Genomic DNA, 26,549 nt, shown 5'->3' with positions numbered 1-26,549 from the left:
TGGAGTTAGGATGAAAAGAAAGTGAGAACTACCTTCATGAAATGAGTAATAGGGCCAGACAGAGGAGAAAGTAACGACGGTAACTATGACGATGAGGGAGGAGAAGGTGCGAGGAGCAATGTGTCACCTGTGCGGACTCGGTCTGGTCCAGCATTTCCTCAAACTTCTGGTAATCTTCATCATCTGGATCAGCGCCGGACAGGCGGGCAGCCCGCGCCATGAAGTAAGGAGGGAGCTCCCCTATAGCGGTACCGGCGCCCTGTTCGGCAAAACACAAACAACAACACACAGAGACAACGGCGTAAAGTTTATACGTCAGTATAAAATAATATTGAGGGAGATTAGATGATGTATAGAAACGCATTTTCCTCTTTCATAAATGTATTATAAAAACCCATTTTCAAAGTATACTTTTAATCTTTAACACAAGGTATTCTACCCCTTGGATGTTTTACCCTTTTTTATTGATTTTACAAATCAATAATGAGCAGTGACGTTTGGCTTTTTTGACAAAAATAATTACCAAAATTCAATAAAATCTTAAATGTTAAATGTAACCTGATTTCTACAAAACAATGACAGTTGTATAAATATTCACCCTCTGTAAAGTGACTGACCTAATTTAACAGAGGTCCAGACAATTGGTGCCAATAGTCTCACAGTAAGTGAGGTCACCAGACTGCAGTCTCCAGTGATTGTGCTATTAAGATACTTCACATCTTACATCGGCATTCATACTGCTACAGCATGAAGACAAAGGAATGGTGGTGGCAGAATCATGCTGTGGGGATGCTCCTCAGCAACAGGACAATTAAAATCTCTAAAACATTCAGGCATTTTACGAAAACAATATTTTATGAATCTTTAATCCATTGTCACTTTTGGACTTGGTTGATGTTTATTTGACAAATCATTTCCACTAAATAAGCACCACATAGAAACTAAGGTAGAATGATTTATTTTTAAAATAGCGTTCTTTCAAAAGGCTAAGATAATTTTGGTTCTATTTATAAACACCTCATATGACTTTTCAAATACATATTCATCAGCTTTTGAATAAAAACCTCCTCGTCCTTGTTCTGTATATGTTCTCGTATTCAATATAAAGAAGTTCTCCAAAGTTATCGAGTATAATTTGTGAACAGTTTTGCTAGCATGGTCGCTCAGAACCAAACAACTAAATGACGCGCGTCCCTTTGAAGATGCAACTTTCTCCTCGCCTAGAAAAGGTTAGCTGCACTGAAAAGAGCACCAAATAAAGGGGTAGAGTAGAGTCCTATGGTACTTTATCATTTTGACTAAAGGAAGTCAGACATTTCACTGAAACCTAATGCGACTACTGTCACTATGCCGATTGTGTTACCCTACAGACTAGCAAGCAACAACAGAACACAAAAAATATTTGAACAGCCATAATCTGACCAAGCTTTCGTTGCTTGATGACTGAGATTGTGTAACAGAAGCAATTAACAGGACTAAAAGAAAAAGGATTTACAAGAGTAAAAATCCCACAGATTTTCAAACAACTGTGGATCCATTACAAACAGGGCCAACGCAGGGGGAAAGCCATACGCTAACTCTGCATAATACAGCTGCCAAAAGGAGCTTGTAGCTATAAAGTGCTAGAGCGTGTGTGAATGAAAAAGGCTTAACAAGAAGAAAGACGAAGTGATTTGAGGGAAATAAATCATAAGTATTTCGGTGGGTTCACCAGGTTCGTGAAACAAAACACGACAATTTAGGGAGGAGGGAGGGAGCGGTTTGAGGAAAACAGATTTAATAAACAAAATAAAACGGCAAACTCCAAAAAAAAAATTAAACATTTAAACTGTTTCAATCTTTGCCACAACTTCCTGTGCTTTATTTTTGGGCATTTACAGCATCTTTTACAAATCATTCAAGTCTTTGACCCGCAAAGACAAACCTAGAGCAGGCAGAGCTCACAAGTAGAAGCAAAGCAGTGAGCTTTTGGAAACACAGCGTCACAGCAGGTGTGTGCAGCACTGACGACAGCACTACACATAAAACATGTCATAAAAATCCCTATACCTTTACTTTCAACACAATAACAATGGTAGCAATGTTGTTGGCCAAGGAAGTTCTTCAGAAGTAAATTATATGTCTCACCTTATTGTGTTTCTTTTCAGAAATGATTTCTGAGCTGGTTTTTGCAAATAGCACTCTGTAGGTAAAACTCTAAACAGTTTGTGTCCAGGATATGTGGGACTATTTCTAACCCTAACCCTGTACAAGTTGGACAGAAGGCCAACTTTGGTGATGATTTTGTGATTTGACCCAAAGTAAAAAGAGACTAAATATGAATGAAGGCCACATTTTCAGGGTTTTGTGACTAAAAAATTAATTTAGTCCAACTTAACAACTGCTTTGTGTCAGTTTGGTAAAAACCAGCCCCTTGTTCTACGCTTTGCTTCGTGCAGAGGGCCTGGAAACTCAACTATTAAGAAACAATTCATTCCTGGAAGCGTGGACTGTGCTGAAGTCTTAAATATTGCCTAATCACTAATGTTTGGCTGTGACCTATGTAATGCACCAGTTTGATGCCATCAAGCTTAATGAAAACAACCATTCTCCACAGCAAAGTGCCGAGCTGAACGAGACGGTTGATAATTCAATACTTGGACGCGTGGTCCACCTGGACTGAATGGCTTTGTTCACATCCTCTGCTGCCATTGCCACAACTACAGGCAGACTACAATTCTAAAACGGCGCAGAAAATCGATGTCACCGTTCAAAACTTCTCCAATTTGCTGATTGGCTCGGTTGATATTCTACTGGAGAAATCTAAGTGAATGAGAGAAAGTCCAGACAGAACAGTGAGCGGAGATGAGAGCGGAGCAACGACCAGGCTGGCTTTGAGTTGGCCTGCTGCACAAAATCCAAACAAAATTCCCTTAATGTTTTGGTTTTAATCTGATGAAATGTGAAATAGTTCAAGAGGTATGAATACTTCCAGCTCTGCAGATAAATTAAGTTCCAATTAGAAAACACATTTGTGTGATTACAAGGTCTTATTAATGTTAAGCATTAAAGCAGAGTGAAAAAAAAACAAAAAAACTTTGCTGAATGTGCTGTTCTGGCTGTACACGCAAATCCCACCATCATCATCAAAGAGGCGTATAACTAACTAATCACAGGAGCGTTACTTATATGTTGCTGACGGGCTGAGCCAGAAGATGATTAGTGGGTAGTTAGCAACCATGGCAGCAACAACAAGCCCAAACAATCACTGTCAGGAGGCGGTGCTATCCCCCAAAAATCTGGCACGGTGAATCTGTAATCTGGACACCCTGTTCTCGAGTTAACACGGCCGTCTTTAATGAAATCTTCTACTTTGTTTTTTTATATATAATGGCGACGTGCTTTAATCTCCCTGGCAGCTGCTCCATTCAACAGCTCCGCTTCTGTTCGCGAGCGCGCAGCTCGGGGTGTTTGTGAAAGCAGGGCAATGAAATTTGTCCACCTGCGCCGCGCCGCTGTTTGAAGTGGGGCACTTAACGCATCTACTGTCATGGACTACAAGAGCAAAGAGGGAGAAGGACAAAGAAAGAGGAGGAAAGAGAAAGTTGGAAGGGGAGGAGGAGGAGGAAGAGAAGCAGTTGCGAAGAGGAGAAGGAGAAGGAGGAGGGTTGGGTGATGTTTCATGTCTCATCACCAGCATAAGCAGCAGGCTGGCAGGAGACAGGGTGGTAAAAGGGGCGGGGCTTTGTCACTGAGGCTTTGAAAACTTGCGTGCAACAGGTGCCTCCAAACTGTAGAGCTGACAAGCCTCGTGGGTGGGGGGGGATTGAAGCCAGAGGGGGATTTGGTGACAGAAACACAACAACAAACAAGAGAGTTTGGTAATCCTTTGAAAGAAGGAAGAGTTTGTATGTGTGTGTGTGTGTGTGTGTGTGTGGTTAATATTTTACAGCTCTGCTGAAGCCTGGGGGCCAATTACAGCAGAGAGCAGAAGGGCCGGTTCCCGTAAAGGCGCCAGCAGTGAAGAAGTAACTGAAGAGGTTTATTTCCCCCTCAGCACTTACATCTTCCACATTACTAGGAAGAGGGAAGCAGATGATCGTAAAACAATGAATAATCTACCGAGTTCAGCTTTTTAATTCCCCTTCAGTTCTCCGCTTCTGGGTCAGAAAGAAACAAAAAAAAAAGAAAAGTGAACTGTTGATAAAAGCGAACTTGAAAAGGCTAAACAGAAATCTGTAACAGAGCGTAACTTTTTAACCGGTCTGGCTCATGTCTTGTTTTCTTTTTTTTATGCATGTGTGAGTTACTGATAAACCAGCAGAGTCAGAAAAAAAGCTGCACTTTCTCTTTCATAAACAGTTTGTGAGTCTATTTTAATGTATTTTTTGCCTACGAAGTAGAGGAAATGCTTCTGTTCAGGCTCTGAGAAGAAATGGCCCGACAGACTGAAAACATTTTTGTCTTTCTTGGTAGTCACCAAACCAAATTGGGTAGATGTGTGAAACCATTGACGTTGCTTAGTGGAAATTCACTGTAGTCAAAAGGGGTTTTCCAAGAATATGAGTTATTAATATGCACATTTTCGCCCCATGTAAATTTGTGGCATTTCTAACCTGTTACAAGAAACATAAAAATGAAGAAGCATGTCTAAAATGAGAGAAAGAAGAGTTAAAGCAGCGGCTAAAAGATATTTTAAATGTACAGTAGGGTCAAAACAAGTTAAATATTTATAATGATGTTTGTATAGCTATAAATACTCACGTCTGGGTTTTATGTAAAAGCACAATCTCTCCTTATTGTCTAATCAGTTCTGGTTACTTTATTCTCTTTCCTATGTGAAACTTACAGTCCCTTGTAATATAATTCATAAGTCCTGAACTTTTAAACATTAAATCAATGTTTAATTTTATATAGGTTTATAAAAGTAAAACTTTTATGCAATTCATAAAGTGGTGCAAAAATGATGCACAGTTTTCAGCAAGTCTTTCAAGTAAAAATCTAAGGTTTGGGATTCTTTTGGATTCAGCTTGTTGAATATCCTTGCAACTCCCTGCATGGCTTAATCTGCATGTGACTGAATTGAAATTACGTTTTTGTAGACGGCATTTGTTGTGAATTGTTTACAATGTTATATAATTATAACACAGCATTATAAATAAACTGGGCTGAATTACAAACCGTTCTGTAGCGGCCTCTGAGGTGTGTTAGAGAATGTAAGTGAACAAAGAGCATCATGAAGAGAAAGGAAAACAGCAGACAGGTGAGGGGAAAACGTTCTCAGAGATCTGCTCAAGCCATGATTGTGGCACAACTGCAAACTTTCCCAGACATGGCCGTCCAGTTATACCACAGGAGAGCCTTAAACAGAGGAGAAGTCAAGAGGCCCATGGTAACTCTGGAGGTGCTGCAGGGATCCGCAGTTCAGGAGAATCTGTTGATGTCCGCCGTCAGCTGTGAGCTCTAAAAATCTGACCTTCATGGAAGAGAGTCGAAAGAAAGCCGTGACAAGCCATGGCTGCAGTTTTCCACGGGTCACAGAAAATACCAGAGTGTTCCGTTTTAGATGACACTAAAACAGAACTTATCAGTAGGTGGTGGCAGCATCATGCTGTGGGGAGGTTTTTATTGAGCAGGGACAGGAAAGGAGTCAATAATACAAATAAACACAATGTATATATTATGTGCATTTAATAAATTTTTTTACTCAGTTGCACATCTCTAGGATCAGAGTACACCATGTCTATTTCTGATAACTGAGCAGTATTTTTGTCATAATGTTGTACAGTATTTTATTATTATTGCTAATTATATATATATTTATGGTTTTTTTCATCTTTTATGTGAACCTACATGCCATGACGCTGCTGTTACACCTACATTTCTCCAGTGTTGGACAGTAAAGGATATATTTCTATAAATATAAGCAAATGTTAGATGATTTAGGCGTGGAATTAAATGGAGACACACCCCAGGCATTGCAACTGGGTTTGCTGTGAAAGGCCACTCTACAAAGCATTGACAAAAGACAGTCGCAACTTTTAGGCAGGAGAAAGTCAAAAACAATCCATTCTTGTTCTTCCACTGCATAACTACTTTGTGTTGGTGTATCTCATAGCTTCCAAAGAAATAAATTGAAGTTTGTTATTGTAGCAAAGCAACACAAAAGTGAAAGGGGCATGAATACTTTGGTGAGGCACTGTAGTTTCACTGTTACTGTAAAATACCCCAGCGAAATCTGGTTCCGATCACTGCAAAGTGACTCAGTCAAGGCAAGTACCCTCAGTTGGTGCAATCCTAATCAGACTCACCCACATACAAGCTTCCAGACGAACTTTTGAGATGATGGTCCAGAGGGAGATGCTTCCCTGGAGGCCCACCATCCCGTCTGCCCCCGCATCCACCTGCTCGGCACCAGGGCCGGATGTCAGTACTTCCTGTTGGGGACAGACAATTTGGTCCGGATAGGGAGGTTCAGGGAATTCCACCGAACCACATTCATAGGCTGCCAGGGTCACCGCTGCGATGTGAGGTCCCTGAATACCAGACAGCAGACACAGACAAGTGAGAAAGAAGGAGAAAATGCTAATTAGTTCAAAGCAAGAGCAAGTGAAAACTATTAACTCAAACAGAGTGGGAGCAGAGCTACCTGCTGGTATTTTGAGTCAGTGGAAGACCCCTCTAATATTAGCCTGGGTGAAAAGTTGCAGCAGTGAGTCAAATATTAACTGATAACATAATGACAGTTTTATGTGGGCCAGAATCAAACTGTGCTACAAGTTGCACAGACACACGTTTGCAGGTTAAATAGCTTTGGTGCAAAGCTATTAAAGCACCAACAGCTAAAGAGAGGAGTTGTTTTACTGGAGACGTGCAGCAGAGAAAATCTCAGGAACGTGAAGTATGAACTGAACAATGAACCAGAAACAAGTGGCAACTACACTGTATATGCTTTGTTTCATTTATCTACGACGTCAGCCAAATGTTGCTCGGGTTCCACATGGAAAACACCAAAACAACAACTTGATTTTCAGCTCATGTGACTCGGTAGCGTTAGCCGTCCAAGGTGATGACATTAGCCAACAATATCAAAGGTAACAACATGTTTGCCATTTATGGTTGTTTGGTACCGTCAGTTGTAAATTCCCCCTCTGTAATGACCTTATCGGTATTGAACACTAAATCAGATAAGAAAGGAGTGATCTAAAACTTTAAAGGTTGTGGTGGATGACACAAAACAAAACCCAGAAGTGGTTTTAGTGCTTTGTAATTTGGACGAGGAAAGCTCAGGGTTAGATATTCAAAAGAACTGCAGCTATTAATTTGCCTAACATCATTTCATTAAATCTGACTGAAACATGGTCGCTACTCCACCTCCTCACCCGGCACTTCCAGGAATGCGGAAATTTAAATAATTAGGAGGAGTTGACTCGTTCACACAAAGATAATCCTCTTGCTGCAGTTTTCTGAGGCAAATTAAATTAATTTGATTATCACAAATCAAGCTGTTAAGCCAACAAACCACCATTTTAATTATTTTCATTTTCTGTTCAGTTTGATTCATACTTATTTTTATGAGATTTTCATAATTTGCTTCTTTTAGATTAGTTTCTAACGTACTTGATTTTGGCCGTGACAGCATGTCTTTGGGGAAATGGATGGTAACCGTACAGAAGCTGCAGAGAAGTGACTTAAACTAAGACCTAGTTCTCAGGTAGCTGGACATCTGGAAAAACAAAAACACTTTCAAACAATAATTTAGCTTCCCGGTTAGATGAAGTCAGAGAACTCTATGATTGCAGTAACTGACTGCTAAGTAGCGAATAAAAACAAATAATCTCTTACAATGCTGCTTCCACTCCTGTAATTTAGTTATCATCGTAGGCTTCTTGAAAAGGAATAACAGCTCTGTAAGCATGATGCTTCATGGTCATTCAAGTCTGACTCACTTTGACAATAAGCACGATAACATCTTGTCTCAGAGTTCAAAGTTTGATTAGGTTTTATAACAAGCAGAAGCCATCATCATGTGACCAGATCTCTCCCCCCAAAAAAAACACAAGCCATTCAGCGCAAACCTGTAAACGGATATATAACAATCAGACAATTCTCTGGTATGATCCCTGTAAATAAAGGCACGACTGTGGCGTGGGCTGATGTAAGAAGACACTTTGTACTGTTTCTTCCATGTGTTTACACTCATGGACGTGCGTGTAGGAAGGGTGCTCCCTATGACGCACAGAGGCAGCTTGGCATTACACAATGCAGCACCATTTGCCTTCTGGCAAAAACCTGGGGCTGGGCTGGAACTTCCGCACCAGCACAAGACGAGGCCGGACGGGATGTGGGAGCACGGTTAGGCAACAGAAACTGCCAAGTCATCTCTAAAGGAAATGTGCTTCTGCTTTTAAATATGTATGGTACGCATAACATCCAATCAAGCTTCCGGCTCAGAGCTGACAAGCACTCGGCAAGGGTGTGAATATCAGGTCAATTCAGGGCATTTAATGATTCATCTGTGATCATTTAATGTTGTTTTAAGGATTTTGAAAACAATCATTGGGTTTGCGTTTAAGAACGCTTGCATTCAAGTGAGGATATTCTCTGATCTGCCTTGCATCAGAATTATACAGGCTTAAATAAAAACATATTCTCCCACTGATAATTGGTTCAATGTTCCAGGAAAAACTGTATTTTGACCACATTTCTTTGGAGCCATCAACAAGCTTTTGACATAATTTCAGCCAGGTTTTAGACAGAATTTCTGAAATTAGCTTCGTTTCCTGGGACACAAGTGGCTTTTAATCAAAATCCACAAGTTTTCAATAGAAGCTGTTTGACTGCGGTAGCTATTTTTTTTCCAAGCCAATTTATTTATTTTATTGGAGCACCCAACAGTTTCCATCTGTGACAGTTGGTGAGATATTCCTCATTTTAAAAGGCGCATCTTCACTCCTCCAAACATGCATCTTATTATGACTAAATAACTTTGTCTCTTATTAAAAAACCTTTTTTCAGTGGGCATTTTAGTTGGTAAATGTGGGCAGAACCAACTTTGCTGTGGACAGTGAAGATGGTGTTCCAACTGTTTCCTTGCAGGTTGATCCCATCCAGTTTTTCTGACGTTGAAGGTTGGGATTTTCTTCCAGACCATGTCAAAAAGCTTACATAATTTCTGAATAATTTAGAGATAAAATTGCTTAGTAGTTTTAAAAAAAACTTATGTAGATTGATGACATCTATTAGCTGCAATCAGTCCTAATCATCAATTAGAAAATAACAGATTTGTATCACAAAAAATAAATGCATCTACAATCAGTTTGCATTGAGACGCCGCAATTAAACATGACATTTATGCCGCTGATGGATGTAAAACCTCTGTATGCATAAGTGCCTGCATAAACACTAAGCCGCTCCAGATTTTAGAACAAAAAAATCCGGTTGCTAACACTGTTGTTACCAAACACAAACCGGGATGTCTTAGTGACCCAGATGGAAAAATAAAGAAACTCCCAGCATTGACCCAGTCAGAGTTGTAACTCCTCAAGCACATGTCCTCCCATCTGAATATGAAGAGGGGGCCACTTTCACATCGACGCACACAGATCCTTCAATAACACAAACTCGTCAAGCAGACGGTTGTATGAACAAGAAAAACTATCCTCCTCACAACTCCTGGTGTGTTTACCCAACACACACACACACTTACTTGGAGCTCAACAATAGAGCGTGTTGCGTGACTAAGAGTACCTGCTCACACTCGCTCTCTTTCTTCCCCCCCCCTCCCTCTCTATGTTTAATGCTGTGTCACTGCTTCTCTCCTTCCGGAAAAATCCAGCCCTCTCATGTTGTCCGGCCAACTTAACATCCAGGTAGCTGCCTCCGTCTGTCTCGGTATGCTTCTCGCTTGATGACAGACGTGTGCAAGTAGGAACTTAAAAAGCAGTTCCCTTAGTTCCAGAGTAAAGCGGTAAATGATTAACAACAAAACACACACACACACAAGCAGTTACACACATACACAGAGTTTACTGTAAACAGAATCCAGGTGAGATTTGATGCGTACTGAACTCATATCTGTCTGATGATGACAGGCTTTCATGCCACAAAATAGTGCTTAGATCCACACGGATCCTGTAACAAAGAAATTGTGAGCACTGCTGTCAGTGTGTGTAGTGATATCACCGTGAGATGTGTGTGTGTGTTGGAACACAAGGCCGAACCAGAGCAGCTTTTAGAACAAAACGAGACTAATAAGATTGTAGGATTAACCCCTTAAAGCTTTTCTGAAATATAACTGGAGGGCGTGGAGTTTTTTTTCTTTTCTTCCCAATCCAACTTAACACGCAACTGGGGAACTTTTTGTTTCATTTTCTTTGCTAGCTAACCCTTCTGTGATTTCAGTGTCGCATTTGCAGGGACAGGACATTTTTTGTTCATTGTGAAACTTTTCTGCTGACTGAGGGTGTAGATTTAAGTCTGAGTTTGTTTTTTGTTTGTTTTGAAGCATGTTTTAAATTCAACTGACTGATGATTCACAACTGCAAGTTAAAATTAAACTGGTGCTGCTCACTGTTGGCAAAAAAAAAATGGGGAAAAAGTTACACTAGTAACATAATTCTGTAATCATTCATATCATTTTAGAAGACAAAGCTTAAGCAGCTGCCTGCACTATCTGGAAAACCTCAATTTTATGATCACAGAATCTCATTACATGATTTATAGGATTTCATAATCAAATTTATGTTTGCATTGTGGCATGTTTCTTTTCATGCATTGGTTTCAGATCTCATTTTAAGCAAATCATAAAGGTTTTTGTCATTTTATTGTCTTCCCTTTAAATTCCAGTCAAGCAATTTGTATCGTCTTGTGTGTGGATAGTAACTTGTTTTGTCTGCCATCTTTCAGTTAAATTAAATTCAGATGAACAGAAGAGAATGCACTGAATTAATGTCAAGTCAGTTCAACAGAGTTTCACTCGGTGAAGTTCAGCTAAGTTTAATTCATTATGGTGTAAGTCAGTACAACTCAAGTTTATGTTAGCTCTAGTAATATCAATTCAGTTGGTTCATTTAAATTGATGAGAGTTAAATTTATAACTCAGCTCAGTTTTCTTACAGTTCAGTTCAACTCCAGGTCAAGTTAGCAAAATTCAGTTCAGTTCAATTTATAGTATATGTGACTTGTTCATTTTTCCCCATGGCCAACCAAAAACGTTTCATCTCAAGGCCCTATTTAGATCCAACTGTATAAAATTCAATGTAGTTCAAGCTTTATTCCATACAGTGCAATCTGAATTAGACCTAAGTATTTATACGAGATCAACTCGATTATGATGCAGTACTATTTGATTCAACTAATCATAAAATGTAAAAAAATAAAAAATAAAAAACAGCAATTCACATTTAGTCTTCACTTCCAGCATCCTGAGAAAGGCACACGGTGATAGAAGAAAGGATCGATTTTATAACAAGAAATGTCCTGACAAATACTTCTATCTTCTTATTTTGTATTTCAGCCTTTTTATTCTCCTCACACAAATTCATAAAAGCATACACAAGTTCCTCTGTGATCAAGTTCCTCTGTGATCTCAGACTAGTAGATATTTTAAAACTGTAGTAAAACAGTTTTTATCTATTAACACTGCATGACTGTTTGAAGCATGTGGCTCAACTATATGATCGCAGAAGTTAGGATTTCCATTTGTTAAGTTGGAACGATGACAAAAACAGGCTCACTGAAGTCAGACATGTCAGGGTTGAAATCTAAGTTGGAGTTTTCTTACAAACCCCAAACCCTCACGGAACCCACGGAAGATGTATGTTGTCTTGTCAAATAAAAGGTGAAATCAAAAAAATTATAAAAGTTACTAAAAGCAGCAATAAATGAAAATGTTTTTTTTTCTTACTTTGTTTCTGATTATTGTATTTATTCAATCAAATCTTGTGCAACTGTACAACCTCCTTTAGTGAATGTAGGGTTAAAAAGTTATGAATGGTATTAAATTGTATTGTTAACAGTAGTTAACCTGGTGGCTGGGAAAATAAATTCATAAATCACATTGGTTTTAGAACTAGGAACTGGTATACTGTTGAGTTTGAATCTGGATGGTTTTAACTTGAGAAGTAAAATTGTGTATAATCTTTACAAACACTGAAGCAATTTACATCCAAATTTCTTCTGAAAACGTCCAAAAACAGCACAAGTACCAACAGTATCACAAGTTAAGAGTCACGGACATAGAAATGTTACAGACGGAAGCCTGTTAAGTGGCTATTAAAGTCTAGTTTCGTTATTTATCAAAACCATAAAGGTTTTTGCTTGACCGTACCGTTTTTCAAATTAAATATCGCCCAGCGCACACTAGCAGCCAATCAGAAGCAGACACGGCTTGTGAACGCTTCGTCTCAGTCTCCAGCTGCTTCCGGAGCCCCGCGCGGGCATTAATGGCCGTCCAGAAACTGACCGGTCCTCAGCGGCCGCAGCCACAGGACGGTCCCATCATTAACAGGTCGCTGTGGTTGTCGAGGGTCATTTAGGCACATCAGACACGGTCCAGCAAGCACAACCTGCTAACCACTTCATACAGTGGGAGACTGCTGGAGGCAAAGGACAACAAACATTAGAGGTTAGTTCGTTATGAAGAAGTCCCGGTCTGGATCCGAGAGGGAGGTAAGGGAACTCTGGACTCGGGCCATGGATGGAGCCGAGACACAGAGAGGAGGGGCAGGGGTGTTTAGAAGTGGGTGGTTAAGTACACACCATGAAGAGGTTGCAGGGGCTGGTCCTGGTGATTTATCCGTGCGGTTTCACCATATGACTTGGTGTTCTGAAACCACTCCCCAGCAGACACACAGATTCATTCTGTCCTCAAACGTTCAGCAGAAAAAACTTTGAACAAGAAAAAAAAAAAAAACTTTCATTTCAGTTTAAAGGATTCTGAAGTAATTTTATGTTAGACACGGAAGATGAAGTATTAAAATAAAGCTGATATTTTTACATTACTTGAAATAAATGGGTAATTCATTATAAACTATAATTTGATAAAAAGAAAAAAACTGACTTGAATTTTTAAGGTTTTTGAAAAATCATCTTGCTGTGAATTACGCAATTTGATCAACTCTGTTCAGATAAAAATTATACAGACCTGGACTAGATTTATTTTAATGGCTGAAAAAATGTATTCAACAATATTCAATGCCTAAATGCTCCCAGCAGTTTTTTTTTGAATATTTAGTATCAGAAACAATTAGAAATAATTATGCCACTTGATTTAAATAATAAAAAACACTGGCAAAAAAAAATAGAAAAAGGTTAAAAAAAGATTGTTTGTACATATGTAATGTGAATTAATATTGCTTTTCAATTACTAGAGCTCTATTTTAGGCACTTTTTGCCTCACAAAAGTAAGGTAAGGTAAGGTAATTTTATTTATATAGCACATTTTCAGCAACAAGGCAATTCAAAGTGCTTCACATGAGTTAAAAGGAAATACAAACAAAATAAACTAAAGGAAAGAAAAAAGAGGAAAGAAAACTAATCTAATGTTGTTCTAAAGTATGTAAACTAAGTGCTCCTGTCCAGGGTTGCTAAGTATCTAATTCCATTTCTAAATACTGAGAACTCTACAGTTTCTGATAAAATAATCTAAAGAGTGACTGATCTAATTCCTTTTCTGGGTTAAAGTGAGTACTCCACAATTCTAAGTTTGTTCTAGTACATTTCTTAAAAATTACTCCCATAGCAGTGAACGGTAAAATTATTTTGTTTTGTTTTATTCTTTCTTCTGACAAAAGGTAAAAAACTGAAGTGATCAGCCTTTATTATATTAAAACAGCCTGAATATGATTTTGTTTTACCTCATTTTTACAGAAAATAAAAGCAACGTTGATCATTCCTCAAAAACTCCTGCCTCAAGTTTTATTACGTAAATGTTATTTTCCCAACTGTCTTCGTAATACTCACAAAAAAGTCAAGTCGAGCTTTTTGAATTCCAAATTAACGAATTGCTGCTATCTGGAAGGACAATGGAGCTACGACACAGAAGCACCTGGTTGCATCTAGAAAGCACTGAGTAATCTTATGCCGTAGAAAGTCATAAGATAGCTATGCTTAAAATCTTACATGTACACAGGGAGCCAGCAGCGCTCGGCTTTGGTCCGGTCATGTTTGGCTTGTTCTAGGGCGCGTGTTGGTCCAATTTTAAACACTAAACCCACTTTGGCCCAAGACCTGCTTCCTTTGGCCCGTTAGTGAGTGTGTGTGTGTGTGTGTGTGTGTAGCATTAAAGCTGAATAGAAATTGTACTTGGTATTGACAGGACTCCTGGGGTTTCTAACTAACTGAGCGCCAAATGCCTCAAAACCCTGAGGTGAGACAGTTGAGATTGAGAATCCATTAAACACACACACACACACACACACACACACACACACACACACAAGGGTTTCAGTGAAATATCCTGCTGGTGTTTGTTTTTGAAAGACTTTTAATGAAGAGTGACTCACAAGATGTTCAGGGGTATCGGTGTCTCCAGTCTTATAGGTGAAAAAATAAAGTAATAAAATTTGAACTCCTATTTAATCACTGTCTCCTCATAACTGGAGCTCTAAAAGGAGGAATATCCACAAACAATGCATCTTTACAGAACGTAATTAATACTGCCTTTTTTGGAGTGACGGGATCAAATCCATGTGACAAAGCTCCGACACACTATCTAGATTTAGTTAAAAATTAATGCCGCCAAATGGAACTTAAGGAGGTGTCGAAGTTAAGGTGAGAGATCCATTACGGCCAGGTACCGGTGAGTCAAGAGGCGCTTTTCAGCTTTTTCAAAGACCAACTGAACTTGATCCCGATGTGTCACTCCTTTTCTGGGTAACATGCATGCAGTGTATCAATTGTCATTTTGGTGTAAAAAAAAGAAAAAAAAAGAGACGATCGTGCCATGCTGAGTCATTCTCAGTTGAGGTTCAAGAAGATAAGAAAAACCTGGAAGAGTCATGACAGTGACAGCAACAATTTCAAGACTTGTCTCAAAGAGTAAAAGCAGAATTATTAAATATAAATACTCATCCACATAGTAAGAAATTGTTTAAAAGAAAAAGGTAGGTAAAAAAAAAATCAAAATATCTGTGAAATAGATGCATTTAAAACTCATTTTAAAAATAAAACACATCAAGTCTCATAAAAAATAGTTTAACTTATTGTAAGTAAGAAATATAATAAAAAAGTCTGAAAGCATCAAGCAGCACAAATTGTATGTGAAAATGTAAATTATTCCAATTATGAATTTTCCTGCAAAATACGTACAAGTACACCAGGTAGGAGAACAGCTGTATTTTTAATAACAAATTTGTTTCTATCGGTGTTCATAAAATAATACACACTTGTATAAAAATGTTAAAATATTTACGAGCCAGTTTATTTTCCTTCTTTTATCCTGTAAATAAATGTTTTCATGGAACAATATGCCCCAAACTGACAAAAAGTAACGAGCAAGAAAATGGCGATCCCTACAGTCACAATCTAAATTTACAGTCTCAGAAAACTAGAAGGAAAAACCTCTTCCCTGGGTTGATATTTTTCACTGTGAGTGAAGACATTTTGATGGCGCCCTCTCACACCCCCTCTGTGAACTCAACCTGCATCCGGAGCAGGTGAGTTTTCCCAGGATGGATGCAGTCAGCAGTAAACCATCATGACACTGAATACCTGGGCTGAACCCAAAGTTGCCTCACAAGCCACTAATCCTGCTCAGCAGTGCAGCCCCCGGGTCACAAAGGTTGTGAGTCACAACTCAAACAAAGCGGCCGAGTTTCTGTCTGAGTGAACGTCTATTTGCCCTGGAATAAAACAGAGGCTTGTCGCTGCAAAAGAGTGAGGCAGAGGGCATCACTCGCATACCAGTCCTTTGTCCAGCTCCCTGCCGTGACGTAAATGAGTTTTCCCTCGCCCACACGTTCTTGTCAGACAGTAGATGTGTGGGCAAACCGTGCTTTACGCTGAAACTGTCGCCTTGCTTCAAAGTAACTGGATCACTGAGGCAGAGGTGTAAGTGCAACAATGCAGGAATAGCCTCCAAAAGCCGCATTCCACGACCTGCTCATCGCTTAGTGTGATAGCTGGCTGTAATTAAAGCTCAGCTTCTGGTAATTGCCAACAGTCCAAGCTTAATTTCAGGGGGGCTGCAGTGGAAAATCTGTATATTCTGCACGAGCCTCCCTTTGCAACCTATAATCTAGAAATCCTAAATGAAACCCAATACAAAAAATACAGAATGTTCCTTTATTTAGATAAGCCACTGTTGGTTTTTCTTTTTTTTTTTATTTTTATGGAAAAGTGGCTGTAAATCACAAGTCACATACACACAGTCAAATTCTTTCAATTCCCCTTTTACTGCCATCATCAACTGCCAACACCTACAGTCCCTTGCAAAATAAAAAATCATCTGTCACATTACATTTATAGGTGTCAAATTGCACAATTGTTAAGCAGTAAGAGCAAGAGATACGGATTTTAGAAGATTTGCCGGGCATATATTTGCACAGAGTTTCTTTTAATTTGATTCCCCTAAATAAAATCCAATGTAATCAGCATCTAAAGTCACAGAGTCAGACCACGAGTGTATCATTTAATCTCTGTAAATCCAGTTGTTCTGTCAAAGCCTCAAAGGTTTGTTAGACAAGATCAGAAAACAAACAGCATCGTGAAGTCTGAGGAACTCAGCAGACATGTCAGGAAGAAAGTTGAGGAGAGGTTTAACCCAGAGTCAGACGAGAGAACAACATCCAAATGATAAAAAATCAGATGTCCATTCCACAAATTCTCCATGACAAGATTTGGAAAGTGAAAAAAAACAAAAAACATTGTTTATAGAAAGTCATTCAAAGTCTATTAAACATTGCTGGCCAAGCGACATTTAAACTTTCTGACCTACAAGGTGAAAAAAGAACATTATCCTCAACAGTGAAACATGTTGGTGGCTGCATCATGCTGTGGGAATGCTTTCCTTCAGCTCAGACAGGGATGGATGGAGCTGAATGAAGAACAATCCAAATATAAAATCTGATAAGAGATCATTGAAGACTTGATACTGGTGCAAAAGTGATTTCTGTTTGGAAAACCTAACAGAAGTCTGCAGCAAAAGTTGACTGTTTTAAATATCATCATCTTGTAATTATTCTCCCTCCATTTCACAACAATGCACTAATCTGCATTTTTGTGTCTACTAAAATCCCAGTAAAACACATTGACGTTTGTCGCTCCAGTAAATGGGAAGAACGTCATACTTCTGCAAACCACTGTTCAGAGAAACACACTTTGGGCACTTCTGTTTACTTATATAACAAAAAAGAGAAAAAAAAACTTCTTGTTGCTATTTTGTAAACAGTAAAATGCACCATTTTTAATTTTATTGACTAACTTTCATGCCGCCATAATGACTTAATAGCAACAACCATTACTGAAAGTAATTTAATGTTGTATGACTCAGATGAGCTCTCTTCTAAAATATTTACAACATTCCCAAGCTTTTAGGAATCACACACACTACGAATGTCTTTTCAATTAAAAAGAGGAACCGACAGAAAAGAGATGAGATGAAAGCTGATCGCCATATGTGAACCCGACAGTCACTGTGGCACAAACCCACACAGGTGAGGGGCGACCGGCATGAGAACATGCTCACAAACGCACACGTATGGACAACGATCTTTCTCCCCACAGTTCCTAATGAAATGAGATCTCTCCAGCTTTCCTGTGCCATTTTATTGTTTTCATGCTCTGTAATGAGAGCAGCCACCCACTACCTCCTACTCCCAAAGCAGCTGGATAAAATATACTTGATGATGTGCCAAGTTTGTCCTTTTTTTCTCTCTCCTGCTTCATACGCCTGAGCGGCAGCGTTTTGTCTTTCTCCATTAACCGGCCCTGAACCATGTACAATGATCTCCCGCCGTCTCAGCGGGATGAAAACACAGAGAGGAGACACAGAGCAGCAATTGCCAATGTCAGGGAACAGGAGAGCTGCCACTTGTGCTCTGCTTTCATCGAGTGGGATGGGTTACGCCTCCTCATTCGGCCCTTTAGCTCCCCTGCTGGTCACTTTGCAGATTTGCCAGAGTGCAAATGTTCGCCGCTTCCCGCCAATTTCTAAGAGTGTTTACTATTTAGAAATGTGATGTGCTCATTTTTTTCTAGTAAAATGAATTTTTGAGCTGACTGGTCAGTTTTACAAAGTTTAATAAAAATTTTAAAAAACAAGGTCTTTATGAAAATGTTATCTTAAGATCAGAAATGAGAGTTGCTTTAATTTCTATTAATAATAATAATGATGAACATAATCCAGAATGAAGGCGAGAAAGTCAAATTAACTCAAGGTCAATAAATCTATGAAGATATTCAAAAATAAGTCAAAAGTAGCAGTGGTTGATTTAATCCATTTCTTAAAAGTTTTAGAAAAGTAATGAAAACTGTTTTCATTATTCATGTCAGTATATCTGCAACAAGAAAATGTCAGATATTCTTTACTTTTTTTAATAAAAAAAAACCAATCTGTCAAATGAATACTCAGGAATAAACTTCATCCTCAAACAATATTTCCATGTGATATCGTTGTAACAGTTTAACTGCATCTTTTGACCACTGGCACCCTCTGCTGACTGACTAAACTGGGTTAGTCGAGAATCTTGATGTCAGATTGAAACTATTTATGCAAATGTTGCTAGAAAAGGGTTTTCTATACGTAAACAAACAGCCGGTTTGTCCCTGAATCTATGCGTGATATGCTGCTATGAGGCCATCTCATGTCCTCAATATTAGTTCTTTTTTTAAGAAGGCAGAAGAGACATCTTGGTGCAAGTTCTGAACATGGTCGACCTAATTACAATCACCGACTCTATCCTACTTACTAAAAACAGTGCGAAACGTCCACAGGCATTCTGCAGGATGCCATTTTTAATTCCCAAAATTTTCATCTTAATCATTGATATCTTGTCGGGGTTTAGAAATGTACAACCTCATAGAGGACATGCTTGGATGCGTCAGTTCAGACAAAACAGACAAAGTCAAATGCAAACAACTAAAACCATTTAAATTCAGAGAAATAAATAATCTTCACTGAGGTTTTGTGACATGTGGAAGGTGTAAAATCAACAGTCTGGCCACAGGGTCTTCTTTTTATTTGTTGGAATCTGCTCCAATTAGGTTTACTGAAGAATTTAATTAGTGTTTAACAGTCATTTAAAGAACAAAAGCCAAGGCCTGGATACAACACTCAACATATGTACCGTATTTTCCGAACTATAAAGCGCACCTTACTATAAGCCGCACCTACAAATCTTTTGAACAAAACTGGAAACATACATATATATATATATATATATATATATATATATATATATATATATAAGCCGCACCGGGCTATAAGCCACTGGTATCTCCGCTGCTCTCGGTTTTCTACAAGGAAGCAGCAGAGGGCAGCAGAGGGCTGCATACTTGATAAATCTGCTATTAAGGACGCAGCCCTGCGTCTCCAACGCCAAACCATGGATTCGTTCACGCTGAGTTTACATACAGCGGCTCTATTTCCCTCCTGTACTGCCAGATCGATAGTCTTCAACTTAAAAGCGGGATCTTTTTCTTCGTGTTGTTTTCCATGATGAGGTGGAGTTTGAAGAAATTTCTCCGTTGTGCCTGCTGCTAGCATGTGCTTGTTCTAAATGAAAATTAGCACTTTCTTCTTTTATTTCCAATTTTGACCTCCAATGATTCACTTCCTGCTAAAGAGCCCCCTGGTGGTTGAAGAAAAATCCACAGAAAAGCTGCAGCATGGTTCAAAGTGTGGGAAAAAAGTAGCAGCTTATAGTCTGAAAATTTTTTTGGCAAGTTTTCAATCTGTTTTTGTAAAGTTTTGACTTCCTGTTTCCGATTTATTTCAGATCTAGAATCTTGAGCCACATCGGACTCCATTCTCTATCTGCTAAGAATTAGTAGAAACAGATGAATCCCATTTCACTTTGAGTGCATGTTCAATACAGAAAAGCACAACAAGAACAATTGCTTTTTAAGGGATGCATCTGTAAGAAAATTGAATTAAACTGTAAGCTGATTATTTCTAACGCAGCTCTTACACATGATTGTCCATCAAAACAAACCACATTACTGCAACTTCTGGCTTCAGAGGTTGCGCCCACTATCAATCGTGGAAAAGGTGGGTAATATCAGATGGCATAAAAAGAGCATGATAAATAGTTTTTACTGGACTTTTTGCGGTAAGCGCACAGTAATTACCGTATTTTCCGCACTATAAAGCGCACCTTAAAAACCTTCAATATCCTCAAAAGCCGACAGTGCACCTTATAATCTGGTGCGCCTCATATGTGGACCAATACTGAGCCACAACAGGTCTAGCAACTACGGTAAGCAGCCGCCGACTTCATTTTCGCCCATAGAAGAAGAAGTGCTCGGTGCATGCTGGGATAGTTGTCAGAATGCTGGTTTGTTAATAAAGTTTGACTGAACTATCTACCTACCGTCCGTCCGTCTAGAATCAGGTCGTCTGCAGGTCATTTAGCGCCACGTTCTCCACGAACATGCTGTGCGCGAATAGAGAAGGGTGACCATCGTCTGGCCACGCCCCGGCCCAGTCGCGAAAGGCTCTCCTCACTGACTGGAGTCGGACTGTTTTGTTGACATTCCTGTTAGTGCAGCTCCATCTAGTGGATGCATAACGTAACTCCAGCCTCTACTGTAGTGTCTATTCTATGCGCCTTATAATCCGCTGCGCCTTATAATGCGGAAAATAAAGTATTTAAATTGGGCAAATAGCCAATGTCACACTGTGTGAGACAGCGTTCGCAGAACAGATTTCACAACAAAATCCAACAGAAATATTTCAATGGTTGACATTTTAAACTGATATTTAATCAGTTTGCATCGTAAGCATTACTAAAACAGTAGCTTGTTTATCATGTAGAGATTATAGCTCCTTATTTTAACTCTGAAATTTACCAAAAGGCTGCAAACATGTTCAAATCCAGCACGTTCCAGATAGTGACTTTACTCTGCTGAGCCTTCCTGTGATCTACTGAAAGTCTTGCTCTCACACAGCCTGACTGAACTGCAGACATGTCTCAACATGTTGTGGAAAATATAATTTCTACAAAATAGTCTGCCATTGCTGTACTTCTCCTGGTTTCATTTCTAAACACTTAAATGATTCTTAAAATAGCAAAATTCAAGTCTTTGCTCGGCAACAGCCTCCACACTGAAGAGTGTTGTCAGCACAAGCTGCTAAATATGGTGCATTCATTGATCAGAAAATAAGAAAATCCAATTATTTAGGTATTAATTCATATCTGATGGAAATCTAAATTAGAAGCGTGGAGAGCATTTATATTGAACTTCTTCAGCCAGTACTGAACTACAACTTGGTACCATTACAGCTGCAAGTTTTATTAACTTTAGCTCCTAAAGTTAATAAAACTTCAAATTGCCCAATCAAAGCCTGCTGCTATGATCCTTGGTGCATGGACAGAATCTACATCAGTTTGAAGACAACTAAACATAAATACTACAATAACATGAAACAGTATCACCACACATTAGACATTTTTTTAATTCAACAACCGTTTTTCCCGTTTTCTGTTTCAAACCTATGTCTTCTGCACAAATGTTCTCTCGTTTGTATTCACTTCCCTGTTCTAAAGCTTCCTCCCGACACCCAGGTCTGTCTCTGCATGCACAATGTGTTTCCTTCAATTAGACCCCAAAAAAATGTGAGTTTTGAAGGAGTTCAAACTCCTTTTGTTATCAAGCAAGTCATTTGAGAGTGAAAACAAAAATAAGAACATTTAAGTCTTACACTAAAATGTTCTCTTGATAAAATTAATTTACATTCTTCCATAGAACGACCTGAAATAATCTAAGTTGAATTTTCTGGACATGTCTGTCTGTGTTTGAAAAAATTTGTTAACTACCATTTAAATTTTCAGCTAAAATCAATGCTGAAAATTTCTTACCTTTACTGAGTAACAAGTCTGCCTACACTTTAGTTTTTCCTGATGGAGCCTTTAAATAAAACAAAACAAAACAAATATTGATCTAGAAAAAGTGCCTGTATTCTCCTGAAAACTCTATATTTTTTCTGGAAAACTAACAGTTTATTCCCACTGTGCTATGGGATTAAAAAAGACATATTTTTAGATGGCACTCTACATCAGCAGAGCTAATAACAGTGTTTAACATGCTGTATCTTCCAGGCTGGAGACAGAATGTACAGCAGCAGCCGCAGGAAGGAGCATCAGGTTCTGTCATGAACTCAGTGACACCACAACCTGCAGTAACAACAACTCCAACTAGATGGCGATGCAACACTTTGAAACCTTCCACTGAAAAGAGCTGGGAGTCAAGGGAGATTAGAGGGGGGAAAAAAACAACAACTCTCGTGTTACATTTTGGAGCGTCACAGTTTTTGGCTTTTAAAAACAACAGAACAGAGGACACACACTTCAAAGTTTCCAGTTCGGCTCCACTGGGCACGTGCGCCCGAGTGTGACAGCGAAGTCCCCTGATGACAGATGGACTAGAAGCAGTAAGGACCAGCAGATGTTCTGGTATCAGAAGTGCAGAAACAACACCCGCTGCCCTCCCTCTTCCCAACATCCTCACTGCCCTGAACTGAGGCACTCAGAGATTAGGACTCTTGGAGGAAAACATATGGAAAAAAAAAAAAAGGAAAAGGGAAGGGGTGAGTAAAACTGAGAACGTAAACAGAGAAGAGGCATAAAAAGAGAGGGAGTGACAAAAGAGAGAGTGAGCGAAACAGTGGGGAGTAGGAAAGAAGAAAAAGAACTAGACAAGGGGAGGGAGAGTGTTTTTATCCTCATGTGCACTCAAAGGGGTCAGTGAGTGCAACTGTTTTTAGCCTGCCTGTCAAAACCAGTGCGTCTATCATAATGCCTATTCACACCCATCACATGCACACGAATGCATACAAAGTTCAAATGCATAAAACGACTCCAGAAAGCTTTTTTCACCCTCGTCAAAACTCTGCAGCAGCGCAACAACGTCGTCAACAGTGCCTTTAAAAACCTGCGTCACTGGTTGCACCACCATCATTCTCATCATCATCACCACCCGCTCTGTTTGGGTTTGAGCCGAGGCACAAACCAGCATGGGGAAGTGAAGAGCTGCAGCGTGGGGGAGCCAGGCAACTCTCCCTGAAGAAATTCTGTCTTACCAGGTAGAGCAGGAAGGTGTGCAAGCCGGTGCCAAGACCCACAGAGGAGAGGATACCCAGGCCGACCCAATAGGCGCACCACAGCGTCTTCTTCTCCATGTAGCGCACGTACTGCAGAGGCCAGGGAGAGGGACAGTCCACCACATGGCAGAGGCACATGCATGAGTGCAAGGAAAGAGCGTGGGGGGGTGGGGGGACGTGAAGCGGGAGGGGGGGGGGAGCGAGAAAGGGAGGGACAGGCACAGAGAGAGAGAGAGAGAAGGTACGTGAGTAAAACTGAAAAAAAAAGAAAACGTAGGGTACTTTGAAGGGTGGGAGAGGGCAAGTGAGCAGGAGAGGAAGAGAGAAAGAAACCTTTGGAGATAGAGGTTGCTGAGTTTCGAGCGCAGAGCCGTAGGGTAGGAGTGTTCAGCACTCAGAGAAGAACAGCACCATTCTTCTTTTTTTTTTTTTTTTTAGTGGCAACTAGCTCTTACACAACAAGTACAGTAAGACAAGCCAAGATCCATCCGTCTGTCTCCCACTCTGTCTCCTTCTCTCTCTGCTGCTACTGCTGTACTACTATCACTCCATCGCTCCGTTTACACCTCCTCCCTTGAGTCAGGGCAGGTTGTTTCCAGGAGGAAGCATCAAGACCCCAGATTACGGGAAAAGAGGAGGGAACTTTAAAGGGTTTGAAGGGAATGTGTGCAGGGAAGCGGGGGGGGGGGGACTTACCAAAGACTCAATTTCCCAGGAACCCCAGCAAAACAAAAAACAGCACATACTGTCTCTCTGTTTTCTGGCAGAGTGCTGGGAAGTGAGGGGCCAGCCATGAGGAATTGTTACGTGCAGTTACTGAGAAGTGATTACACAACTCCGAGGTCTTTGCGTACAATGTTGAAAAAAAAGAAAAAATGCCAATGGGATGTGAAAAATATCGCAACTAAAGCAGAGTTGGTGGAAAAAATAAACTCAGTGGAAGGGTTGTGTGCGGATCGACAGAACAACCTGCTGAGTTTTTAGGGGAGTTATAAGGAAAGAAAGCAAACATGATGCTAGTGCATTCACTCATAAATACCTATTTATAAGTGCAGAGAAAATGTGTTTACCAAGACTAAAACAACAAAAACTCTAATTCTCACAAAGTATGTACCTTTTAAAACTCGATTACAATAACTTGTCATGCATCCCCTCTGCAGCTTAAGCAAGCTGGTTACATCACAGACAGTTGCTATGGTATTTTTTACATTCACAACACATGAGGAGGTCAGTCACCTTCTGATGTGGTCCCTCAATATGGTAAGCAATAGAGAGAAGGATAAGCAGCATCACAAGTCCAAACACTGTCTGTCTTTGATGCCAAAGCCTGGGTAGAGGAAAAAAAAAAAAAAAAGGAAAATGAACAGAAAATGTCAAACAAGAAGAGTTGTGTTTATATGCAGAAAACAAACCAAAGACTCATGGTGACTCTTGAAGTATGAGTGAGTAACAGAGAAGGATTTCATCTGTGGAAAAGAGACATGGCTGTTTGAAAGTAGTCAAGCCTCAACAAGTTTTACTCAGTTCTGCTCTTAGATGGATTTTCATCATCATTCATTAAGTACTTTATGAGGAACGCCCTTTAATTTAATACAACCCAACTCTACCCTGAATTACGCTTAAATGCTAACTTCACTAGCAGAGCGGAGAAAAGAATGCTGGCCTTGCCTTTTTTTCCCCTCCTGTCTCGGTCATATTGAACAATGGCGGCCGAAATATTGAGAGTGTCTTAGCTTCGTTTACTGACAGCAAGATAATGTGTTTGTCGGGAGCCACTGCATCAAATAGTTATTTGGTGAATCATTTGAATTCACCAACTAATTCAGAGGTGTTGTGCATTTGGTGAATTTCACAACCTAGCTGCAGAAACTGCAATAGCTACGCGCAACGCTAACTGAACTGCTAGCATTTGTAAAACAGGTAATCCAGGAATGCCGTTTAATTTCCTTGGCACTGATTGGTTGCAATTCCAAAAGTGGAAATAAGGAAAGCCATAGGTTAGCTGCTGTGGTAGTGCTGTGATGTTCAATCTGTGTGCATTAGTGCATATTGGGGTATATTTGGTGTGTGAACTATTTCTAAAAAATGCAGTTATAAGCGTTTTTAGACAAGGTTTCAATTATTTATAAACTTTAGCTGTTTGCCACCGCTCGTGTTGTTCCTAAACCCTGCGGATATCGGGGTCTTTACTTAATCTGTAAACAAATCAATATTTTGCTGATTTTTGTGTGTGTATGCGCGAGCGCTTGTTTCATTAAGTGCTATTCGGAACAGCGTAAACTGTCAGAGTTGGATCCACTTATCTCTAGATGAAGTTAGAAAGCAAAAAAGTTGAAGGCAAAAACCCCAATATTCAAATTATTGGAAGATAAAAGGGGGGGCTCGCTTGACAAGTTTTCATGACAAGAAAACCGATATTAGAGCTGAAGAGGGCTTAAGGATTTTAATATGTCCGATGGGAAGCCATGTATTCAAAGGTTTTGGGGTCAGAGAGGTCACTCGGAGTGCTCTCTGAACAGGGTGTTGATTTATTATTCCTCCCCCACTGAGGTTTCTAGTTCTATTTTGAGCTACAACTAGGACATATGTCCAAGATTTTAGACCAATAAACATGACTGTAGATTTGGAGACTATAAATATAAAAGTTGAATTTTACAGAACAGTCATGCCTTCACCTCCGTTCAAAATTTACATGATCATACTTTAAAAATTAAGGCTTGATGCAAAAGGATAGATAAGCTTACTATAGCGATGCTACCAGCAGTAGTTTACCAAGCTACCATTTATTTTTTTTAAAGTTCAGAATGTTTTTTCTTGGCAGTCCAGACACCAACTACCTCAACATATCAAGTTCTGTAGAGACCTGGTTACGAGTAATTTCAATCTGGTGTGTTAGAACAGGAAATGATGGAGAAGTCCAAAAGACTATAGCCCTCTATTGCTTACCAAATATAATAATTTAGATTTTAAGGCAATGCAGGTACAAAAGGAAGGATATACATCTAAGTGCAGCCGTTTACTTGTAAAATGACAATGACCAAGACATGAAAGACAAAGTTAATTTTGAGAAAATCACATTTATTTTAAGTTGAGGAATGTATAAAGATTTCTAGTTAACAGCTTGTCCAATGACTAAGATATTTGAACATGGTCAGACAAATCTGTGACGTTTTAAAGCTTGTGGCAGTCAGTGTAATGCGTTTACTGATCATATTTATTCCACATTTCCCCAATTTTATTCTTTAATTCGCACATTTCAATTGTCAGTTCACCACTTCCAAACTCACCCCGTCACAGAACAGCAATT

At 39.5% G+C, this 26,549-nt stretch overlaps 1 protein-coding gene across 5 annotated transcripts in view; it reads right to left on the bottom strand.

Annotated features, from left to right (window-relative positions):
* Positions 1 to 26,549, bottom strand: part of LOC103476097 (vacuole membrane protein 1) — a 76,748-nt gene that overhangs the window by 39,918 nt on the left and 10,281 nt on the right. For 4 of the 5 annotated variants that reach the window (XM_008428189.3, XM_017308616.2, XM_017308615.2 and 1 more), the window contains 4 exons: positions 24,479 to 24,569; positions 23,222 to 23,332; positions 6,291 to 6,515; positions 128 to 259 (listed from right to left, as the gene is read on the bottom strand). In XM_008428189.3, the coding sequence (XP_008426411.2) occupies positions 128 to 259; positions 6,291 to 6,515; positions 23,222 to 23,332; positions 24,479 to 24,569 (559 nt within the window). Of the gene's footprint in view, positions 1 to 127; positions 260 to 6,290; positions 6,516 to 23,221; positions 23,333 to 23,575; positions 23,830 to 24,478; positions 24,570 to 26,549 lie in introns of those variants that run through there. The other variant, XM_081615941.1, reaches the window with a different exon arrangement.

The sequence above is a fragment of the Poecilia reticulata genome, chromosome 14 (genome assembly GCF_904066995.2).
Source record: "Poecilia reticulata chromosome 14, P_reticulata-male-v2, whole genome shotgun sequence".
Taxonomy (NCBI): Eukaryota; Metazoa; Chordata; class Actinopteri; order Cyprinodontiformes; family Poeciliidae; genus Poecilia; species Poecilia reticulata.
This window is presented reverse-complemented; position numbering and strand designations above follow the sequence as displayed.